The sequence below is a fragment of the Peromyscus leucopus genome, chromosome 22 (genome assembly GCF_004664715.2).
Source record: "Peromyscus leucopus breed LL Stock chromosome 22, UCI_PerLeu_2.1, whole genome shotgun sequence".
In the NCBI taxonomy this organism is placed as follows: Eukaryota; Metazoa; Chordata; class Mammalia; order Rodentia; family Cricetidae; genus Peromyscus; species Peromyscus leucopus.
The window spans coordinates 11,369,111-11,379,776 of NC_051081.1; the positions used below are offsets into that span (position 1 = coordinate 11,369,111).

At 36.2% G+C, this 10,666-nt stretch overlaps 1 protein-coding gene across 1 annotated transcript; it reads right to left on the reverse strand.

The window, feature by feature from the left end:
• Positions 1 to 1,796: 1,796 nt before the first annotated feature.
• Positions 1,797 to 2,738, reverse strand: LOC114687773 (olfactory receptor 2Z1). Its single transcript, XM_028862407.1, has one exon. The coding sequence runs from the start codon at positions 2,736 to 2,738 to the stop codon at positions 1,797 to 1,799; it is 942 nt and encodes a 313-aa protein (XP_028718240.1).
• Between the last annotated feature and the right edge of the window lie 7,928 nt (positions 2,739 to 10,666).

Genomic DNA, 10,666 nt, shown 5'->3' on the forward strand with positions numbered 1-10,666 from the left:
GAGCACTTCTTGCTCCTGAAGAGAACCTGGGTTCAGTTTTTAGTACCCACATAGTAGTTCACAACGATCCATAGCTTCAGTTCAAGAAAATGAGATATCCTTCAGACTTCCATGGGCAACAAGCACATAAGTGGTACAATACACATATTAAGGAAAGCATTCATAAACATAAAATAAAACTTAAAATACTAATGCCCAATAAATACATGAAAATTGTTTAGCATTCATACAATTATAGACATGCAAATGAAATTGAAGCAAGATTTTATCTAACTCCATCCAGTATTGCTTTAATCAAGAAAACAAGGATAGTAAATGCTGATGAAGACTTCGGAGGAAAAGCACGTTTATATTCAGCTAGTGTGAATGTAAACTAGGGTTCTACTGTGGACAACAGAATGGATGTTCCTAAAAAAAAATCTAAGAGTTGAATTGGCATCTAATCTATCAATACCCCTTTTATATATAAACCTGGAGAAATATAATTCATTATAATACAGGATTGTTTTCCAAGCTATGTTTATGGAAACACAATTCACAATAGCCATGACATAGAATGGGTATCCATCAACATGTGCTTGAACATAGAATATGTGGTACATATACCCAGTGAAATATTGTCTGGCCATACAGAAGAACAAATGTGTCATTTTAAGGAAAATTGATCACAATAAGTGAAATAAGGAAGATTCAGAGATAAATATATCCATGTACTATTATATGCACAGTCTCTTATGTATGTATGAGACTGTACATGTGGTTGTGAATGTCTTCACATATGTGCATATTTGTGATCTTGATCATTATTCAAAGTGGAATATACAATTTAGGATCATCAAGATATTTACTTGAAATACATGAAATTCATTTACAACTATATTTCTCAATAATATTAGTAACAGATTTTTTCAAAGTTAGTCTTTGTCTAAAATCTCTATGCTTATTTGCATAAGAATTAATGCATGACAATTCTTTGAAAAATATTGAATGATATTAAAATGGAGCAAGATTCTAATCAACTCAACAAACCTCAAACTTTCAAAGACCATTTTATAAATACTATTTAATTTGACTTGAACCATCATTAAAAGCAATTATTCATATCTTTAAAAATCTGGTATATACAAAACATTGCCAGTTCAATACATCCAACATACACTGTCTTTCCCTGTACACTTGAACACTCACATACACATACTTACTTACTTGTTATACTGACCAGTTCTCTGTGTATCAGTCAATCAATCATTCTAGTGACTGTGAACTTCACTTTTTTATAAGTATTACAAATGCAAGCTATAACTATGCCATTATTTCCTTTGTTACCTCTGGTGAATTACTTTATTCATGTGTGTCTTATCTATTTTCTTAAATATAAATTGTAATAGTTTCTAAATCTCAAAACTTTCATGAAAACAAACCAAATGCTTAGTAGAACCACCAATCAATGCATATAAATTTTTAGTATCCAAATTATCAATTAAAAAACAGAAAGACATGACCTTTACAAAATAGTGCCATTCATCTATGAATACACTTCATTACCAGAGAGATGATAACCGAAAAGTGATTGGCATCGTTACTTTTGTTTCCTATAGACCTGTAGAAGAAATGGGATTTCAACCATTTATAGGACTGAGGAAAAGGACAATTAGTTTTGAAAATAAGTCTTTTGCAGTTAGTTGTACCACAGATAGATAAATTTAGAAATCAGGTAGAATGAAGCACCACCATAATTGTCCCAGAAGTTTCTCCTATCATCATCATCATCATCATCATCATCATCATCATCATCATCATTTTTGCTTGTTTCTAAATCTGCCAAACAATTTTAAGAAAGCAATCCGCACCTCTCTGTTCCTCAGACTGTAGATGAGGGGATTGAGAGTAGGGGTGATGAGGCTGTAGAAAAGGGAAACCATGTTGTCCTGGTGTGGGGTGTGGTATGAACCAGGTACCATGTACATAAATACTGCGGCACCATAAAAGAGTCCCACTACTGTGATGTGTGAAGAGCAGGTAGTGAAGGCCTTATTCCTGGATTCCTGTGAGTGCATGTGCAGAACAGCCCTCAAAACATGGCCATATGAAGTAATGATGAGTAAAAGGGGGAGCATGAGGATCAGCACCCCAGAGATGGATAGTGCCATCTCATATATGGAAGTATCTGAACAGGAGAGTTTTAGCAGGGCTGGCACTTCACAGAAAAAGTGGTCTACAACTCGAGAGGCACAATAGGAAAAGTTCAGAGTGATGGAAGTCTGGATGGAGGCATTGAGCACACCTGCTAGCCAGGAAGAGGCCACCATAAACAGGCACACTTGATGTCTCATGAGTATAGGGTACTGTAGGGGATGGCACACTGCCACAAAGCGGTCATAAGACATGAGGGCCAGTAGAACTCCTTCAGCCACACCTATCATGGTCAGGAAAAATATTTGTGCTGCACAACCTCCAAAGGAAATTAAGCTTTCTTTCTTAGGGAATTCTGATACCATCTTGGGTATGGTGATGAGGGGGAAACAAACATCTAAGAGGGAAAGCTGACTCAGCAGGTAGTACATGGGTGTGTGGAGTCTGGAGTCCAACTGGATCAAGATGAGTAGAATAGTGTTTCCCAGAAGGCCAATGATAAATATGGCAGCCGCAAGGGAGAAAAGGAGTTCATGTGAACCACATCTGCTGAAGAGGCTTATCAGGATGAAGTTGGAGGTATCTGATTGATTCATATTACTCATGTCTAAATGTAAAATGCTTAACTGAAGGAGTAACAGACTTATATTAAACACCCAAGATGGCAAGTCACTTTCATCTCACATGAAAATTTCTCTCAAGTTTTAGTGACTGCCTAGAATGCCATCTTGAGAAGAATTACACAGCCACAAGTAGAACCAGTGAGTAAGAGAATGGATCCTTTTTTGTCAATAATGCCTGCTAGACATGAGGAAGAATGTAAGCAACTTGAATATATGAAGGAAATCTTTGGCCACACTCCAACTGAATGTCATCCATTGAACCTGGGAAGACGGATCAGTAGTTAAAATGTGTGATGCACAAGTAGCAAGTGTGATTGTCAGAGGTCAGGTCCCCAGACCCATGTAAATGCTAGGTAGGTGTAGCAGTTTACTTATAATTTCATTGCGTAGAATGTCTCCACCTTCTTAGACATTGGAACACTTCAGTAAGTTGGTTAGCTAGATCAGCCACTTTGGCAAACTCTGGATTCAGTTTAGATGCTAGGCAGCAATATAGAATTTGCAGAACCACTGAGGGAGATTCCAAGTATTAAACACATGCCTCAATATGCATGTGCACTCACCTACACAAGTGAACCTTTCATAAAAGAATGTACAAACACATGCATGTGCATCAAATAAAAGTAAAAACATGGGAATTAAAAAGTTGCCATTGATTCTTTTAAAACATTGAGGTGCAAATTACAAATAGCATTTTAGTCTTGGAGTTCCATCTAACTTTCATTCCAGGGTTGCTGTGATGAGGAACTGAGAAGTTTTGGAGGAGAAAGGCTTTTTGTAGCATCTAGTGAATCAATAAAACAGAGAGAAGGGACTGTGCATAAATGTTTGGAAGGGAATATAAAGAGGAAACAAATTTATTATTAGTCACCACTGAGCAAAATTGATGGTATGAATATATGGAGTACAAAACATACAGATAATGTGAAAATAGACTTAATAAAAGTAGGGATATGCTGTGGAACATTATTTTAACTAGTCAAAGAGGTGTTCCATTTTGTTTATGCTGCAGAATGTTACTTTAACTATGTGAAGTTATGTTATATTTGTTTTTTGCTGCCTTTGTTAACAATGTAAATATGTGTTTCATTTGTTTCACCTTGCCTGCCTAAGTCACCTGATTGGTATGACAAAAAGCTGAAGTGCCCATAGCTAGGCAGGGGAGGGATAGGCAGGGCTTGTGGGCAGAGAGAATAATTAGAAGAAATCTTGACAAAAAAAAGGAGAAAAGGGAGAAGAGGATGAGGGATAAAGAGAGGGGCATACTCAGGGCCAGAAGCCAGGCAGCTTCCAACCAGGCATGAGAAGCAGTGAAAGTAAGATGTACAGAAGGAAAGAAAGGTAAAAAGCCTCAAGGGAAAGGTATATGAAGAGAAACAGGTTAAGTTATAATAGGTAGCAAGAAAGGAGTCTAAGCTAAGACAAATCATTCATAACTAAGTGTCTGTGTCATAATTTGTGAGTTTGTTGGTGGCCCAAAAGAAATCCTGGTAAAGACATAGGTTTCAGAGATTTGAGCTATGGTAGAGATAGTTATCAATATACGATTTGGGATTAATAGCTTAGTGTTTTTGAGTAGTGAGTTATAGGTCTTAACATATAAAAATACCATGATACAGTAGTGCTAGATTTAAATTATCTATTAGAGATTTACAGAATGAGTCATGTGGTCAAGTATGAAGATCAAGAATCAAGAGCAATTGCACATTTGAATCAGGAAAATATTTCCACAGCAATATCTACATTGAGCTTGATTACCATGGGTATAAACAACTCCACCAACGTAGATGTAGAAAAATGTACTGGAGTGAGTTCTGAAAATGATGAAATTTTCCAGGCAGCTAGAATATGGAATACTGTAGCAGACAAACGTAATTAATACATAGGATTTGCATGATCTTGGGATGAAAGTAGAATTAAATCAGGCTTAGATAATACCTTATTTATGGTGCAGCAGGGTGATCTTGGTTGACATCATTGAATTCATCCACAAAATGTGTGACAAAGACTGCACTCACAAGTACTCTTGTGAAAAATGAAGCCAAAAGATGGTATCATGTGGCAAATGCTTAAAAAACTAAAAATATCACCAATTTCTTATTAGGAAAAGTCATTAAAATCACTGGCTGAAGACTCCAAATGAAGAGTATGTAGAAAGGAACTGATGTCAATATGTTCAAGAGACAGATCTACTCTTATCTTTATGGAACCCTATTCAGAATATGTGAAAAATGTGTGCTAATCCATAGATAAATGGTTAAAGTATGTGCATGTATGTGTGCTTGTGTGTGTGTGTGTTTCAAAAACCTGTTGAAGAGAATGAAACTTGGGCATAGGTGAGCATGATGATGAGAGTTGAATTGCCAGAATCTGTGCAAATGTTGGATGCATTCCACAAGCACCTGTATTCTCAGGGCTCCTTTGGTGAGATATAAGCCAGAGAGATACAATTATTCCCATAAGCTCACAAGCCACAGAGTTTCATATACAGAATAAAACAACAAAGAGGCAATTTTTCAAGCGAGATAGAACATAGGAATAGATATCCAAACCTGTCATCTATCACACACACACACACACACACACACACACACACACACACACACACACACACGTTATATGTGCAGCCACATTCACACACTACACATGAATGAAATCTCTTCATTTCTGGCCATGTATGCAAAGTTGAATTGAAGCAAATAAACTTGGCAAAGAAAGGCACATATGTGTAAGCTAAGAAAACATTAAAGAAGTATATAATATTATGGAGAGAGGATAATTAATGGGTATAGAGGGTCAGTTGTACAAGATAACAACTTTCAAATGTTCTATTACAGTTATTGACAATATTTAATTGAACATTTTGAAGTAACTATGTGAAGTGGTTTTACTATGTACATGATGATATATATCTGATGTCACAAATATGCAAATAACTTTGATTAATTTTATATTTAAATATTATGTGTGTTGAAATAACATATTATGCACTAAAAATATAAATATTTATATGAACAATTGGTATATGTAAACTCAAAAATTAAAAGTATTTAAAAAATAATACCTGCATAGTTATCCAATCCTGAGCATAGTGTCAAAGATGTTTGATTCTCTGAGACTAAGTTATAACTTACTGCTATTATTACTCAACATTATGCTTCTTTCAAGCCTTAACTTACTGAATTCATCTTTACTGTGGAATTTTCTGATACATTTATTATTACAAATCAAACCCACTTTTCTCCTTTGGTAGACCCTGATAGCTCTTGATTCCAAGCCCTAGAAACAATTCATTACTTTCTCCGGATCAATGGCATCAGGACTTTTTGTAACTTGACATTAGTGGAGAAAGAAAATCTGTGCCTACGGGGTACTTTCCTGGGTATTGTAAAATGTCCAACAGTATACCTGAGTCTTTTTATTCATGAGATGTTAGTTGGACCCAAACTTTCAAATCTTGGTGAACTTAAAATTCCAGAGCCACCAGTCTTCTGGGGCAAAAATATATTACCTCAGAGTTTTAGCAAGTAAAGGCATAGTATTCCTACAGAAATTTCAGTCATTAATCTCATTCTCAAACATGAATTGTGACAACTTTGAAGAGTCTAATGACCCTTTCACAGGAGTCACATATCAAATATCTTACATATGAGATATTTACATTATAATTCATAACAGTAGCAAAATTATATTTGTGAAGCAGCAAAAAAATAATTTTGTGGTTGGGGTAACCACAATATGAAGCACTGTGTTAAAGGGTCACAGCATTAAGGAAGGTAGAGAACCACTGTCTTAAAAATATATTTTTAATGATATTAAGTTCAAAAACTGAACATATATAAAAAGAACATCTCACAATTGCATGAAATAATAATAAAAATATTATTATAAGTGGGGTGGTGGTGGCACACTTCTATAATCCCATCACTCGGGAGGCAGAGGCAGGTGGATCTTTGTGAGTTCAAGGCCAGCCTGGTCTACAGAGTGAGATTCAGGAAAGGTGCAAAGCTACACAGAGAAACCCTGTCTCGAAAAACAAACAAAAATTATTATAATTATTAATACTCTTTACAATGTAATGCTGATTTAGATCCAAATAGATACAGTTACTGATCATCCAAGATGAGGATCAAAGTACTATTTATTGCAGATACCTCTCACAAGTATTAAAATGTACACATTGTTGTGATCTCATTTCAACAACTCATAATTCACCACACCAGATAAGTGGTGGTTTTATATTAGGCATATGGCCAAGTGTTGCAAACTTAATGCTTTTAATTCTCAAGGTGTGAAAATAAATGGCACTGATTGTTTCAAAACTGTGGATGTTCTTCATGCCACTGGATTTTATAGTCTAATATTGTTAAAATGCTAAATACTTGTAACATTTTTTATAAACACTACCTATAGATATAATTGTTTAAGTATTTTTTGATGAGATGAGTTAGATTTAAGAAGTATGATAAATTTTCAAATTCACCTAACTTAAAGCAATAGGATTCAGATTGGGATAATGCAGAGATCTGATTCTAAAGTCCATGTTTGCTATTTTTAAAAAATAGAAAATATTGAATAGGATACAGATAAGAAAAAAAAGCTTGTAAACCATTGTTAGAAGTACAAATGTACAAAAGTATAAATTAGTTCTGCCACTAGGGTTCTTTCTGAAAAAAGGATTCAAAATAGAACTATCATACAAACTTACTATACCCCTTCTGAGCATATGCAAAAATGGAAATGAAATCAGATCATCATGTCTATGTTCATTAATGCATTGTTCACAAAAGCTAAAATACAAATTCAGTAAAATGACCACCAATGAATTAAGGGATAAATATGTGCTGTTAATATAAAATGAACTATAATTCAGAAATAAGAGTAAAACACTGCTGTTTAGAGAAAAACAAATGGAACTGGAAGACACTGTAAAGCAAATTATGCTAATTAGATAAAGTCATGTACTGTATGTTTTCTTTCAAAGGCATGGAGTAAAATATATGGTCTGAAAGTAAAAGAGGAGTGACCAGAGTATACAGACAAGACTAGCAGAAGGAGGAAGAAAGGGTAGACATGATCAAGACATATTCTCACAGGTTAGCAATTATCATTTAATAGTAAAAGAACAAACTATGATTATTTCCTCAGTATTTTACACACATCCATGAACTATATCAAATAGTTGCGCGCACACACACACATACACACACAAATTCATATATACACACACATACCATCCTTTGTAACCTATAAAACACACTTCCCTTGGTTCTTGCATGAAAAAGCACTTTGGTTTCTTTATAACTGTATCTAAAGTTTCTATAATACTGATGTTATTTAAGTGTTTTGTTTGCTGTATAATTTTTTTCCAAACACTCAACCACAACAACTCCTTTGTAATCATTTAACTTTACCAACAGTTGTTTCACTCTCAAAACAGATTGATCTGGGAAAACACACACACACACACACACACACACACACACACACACACACACACACCCACCCATTAATTTCTGTTGTGGGGCATGGAACATCTCAAAGGACATCTTAATTCCATTCTTACTCAGGATAAATAGAAGTTCCTCCGACTTTATTAACATTGTGGTTTACCATATACCTCTACCCATTTTCCTCAGGAAAGACAACCTTTATACATGCTCCCTGAGTAAACTAAAGAAATCATTTTCATGCTCTCAGTAAAACAAACACATGTCTAAAATGTGACTTAGTATAGTGTAGAATTTTCTTCATCTTAATAGTCACATTATGCCATGAGAATGTTCAGGATACTGACACATGTTGGTCATTTAATTATCTCATTTAATTACTATAGATCAAGGATTCAAGCTATAACTTAATGAGTTGAGTGAAAGAATTCTATAAGAGAAATGTTTTTCTTACATCTATTCTTATAGATAAATAGGCTAGAGGAGAAAAAAATGGGGAAGGCTTTTTTTAAATCTTACAACTACTAAAATAATAGACAAATGTTTGAGCCAATGTCTCCTTTTTATCAAGTTTTGCACTCCCTAAATACATTTACTTCTTTCTTGAAGTTGATCATCAATTTCTCTGCTCTAAAATTCTAAACTGACAATTCTTCCTGCCAATTCTCATTTTCCCATCAATTAGAAAGCAAATAAAAGATGATTGCCACCCAGGTCAGGCAGATTTTCCTGCTTCAAGTTCCACAGCTAATATTAGCATATTCCCTTTATTGTTTTGAGTAATTTTTATTGTTAAAAATTAATACTATACAGACATGTCCATGAAGGTCTGACGTGCTTTGATTGAAACAGAGATAATAATCGTGAAAGGAAGCATTCAGTCTAATAAACAATCACCTGTGTTTGAATAAGAAAAGCTAGGTATAAACAAAAGTCTATCTTTCCATTCAAAATCCCACATACACTAAACTCACTGTGCTGTGAAAAGCATCAGTTTGAAGGACCATAATGCTATTGATACATACTATCTCTATCATGTCTATACCTCCAGTAATCTCACAAACTTAATGTAGACACTTACCAGGGGCTATTTGTTGACAATTAGGAGTTACTGTTGATGCATTGACTCCATTCACTCTGACAGTACAAAAAATATCCCTATATTCCATCATCTTGGGTATAACCTGTGTTTTCTGAATCTATTCAAGCATGAAAACATCATAATTAGATGATGAAGGCTCCTGAGAAAACTGTTGCATCAGAAATCCCCTGGGTTTTACTTTCTGCTTGGGAGATTATTTTCTGCAGAAGCCATCGTCTTTGAAATGTATATGATCTCTGGAGGATTTGGGGAGATCTGTACTCATCTCCTAATCAAACACTAGGAATATACTTAGCATTGGTGTGGTAACTGAGCATAGAACTCAGTCATGTTCCTTTCTGTGGATATAATCAGAAGAAATAGAAGAGAGAATAAATTGCTCTGAACTAGCTCCCATGCTAAAACAATGATGTTTATGAGATTTTTATGAGATAAATAATGAAGTGATGAGAGTAGTAGAAGAATTTAAGCAGCTTTCCTTGGTTAGACAATGGCTTCCTCTAAAGCCTTTTAGAGGAGAAGCAATGTTTTAGATGCGGATAGCTCTTTCACACAATATATTGTTTGTCTGTGATCAGTAAAAGAACAGAGATCAGAAAGCTGAGTTACCACTTAAGGATATAACAGATAAGCTTACAAAAGCAAAGGTTGAGAAAAGCAAAATCCACCCTGCGACTAAAGGGGTCAATATGTGGATCAAGAAGGGAGGAGGAAAAAACGATGTACATTTAAGAAACTATAAGCATAATCTTTGTATCTTTCACTACTTTGTACTTCAAAGTCCATGGAAGCTATTAATAACTTATCACAATGCATTCTATCATTTGGCTTGGAAGCAAGTTGTTACATCCACATTTCTATATAGAATATGTTTGCGAGAGACATACAGGCCTAGCGGCAGCCGGCAGAGTCATACAGGCCTAGCCGTGGTCCACGGAGGTAGACAGGCCCGGCGGTGGAGACAAGCAGACACAGGTAGGCCTGTGGAGGCAACCCGCAGAGGTAGACGGGCCCGGTGGCGGCGGCCAACAGGGACATTCAGGCCCGGCGGCAGCGGGCAGAGACATACAGGCCCAGCGGTGGCCCACAGAGGTAGACAGGCCCGGCGGTGGAGACAAGCAGACACAGATAGGTCTGCAGCTGCGGCCTGCAGAGGTAGATGGGCTGGCAGCGGCGGCCGACAGGGACATACAGGCCCCGCAGCAGCTGGCAGAGACATACAGGCCCAGTGGCGGCCTGCAGAGGTAGACGGGCCCTGCAGCAGTGACAAGCAGAGGTAGGTAGGCCAGCGGCGGCAGCCAGCAGAGACATACAGGTCCAGCGGCAGCTGGCAGAGACATACAGGCCCGGTGGCGGCC

Bases quoted from the DNA above. Each gene is read 5' to 3' on its own strand.
- LOC114687773 (XM_028862407.1), bottom strand. From the start codon at position 2,738: ATGAGTAATATGAATCAATCAGATACCTCCAACTTCATCCTGATAAGC.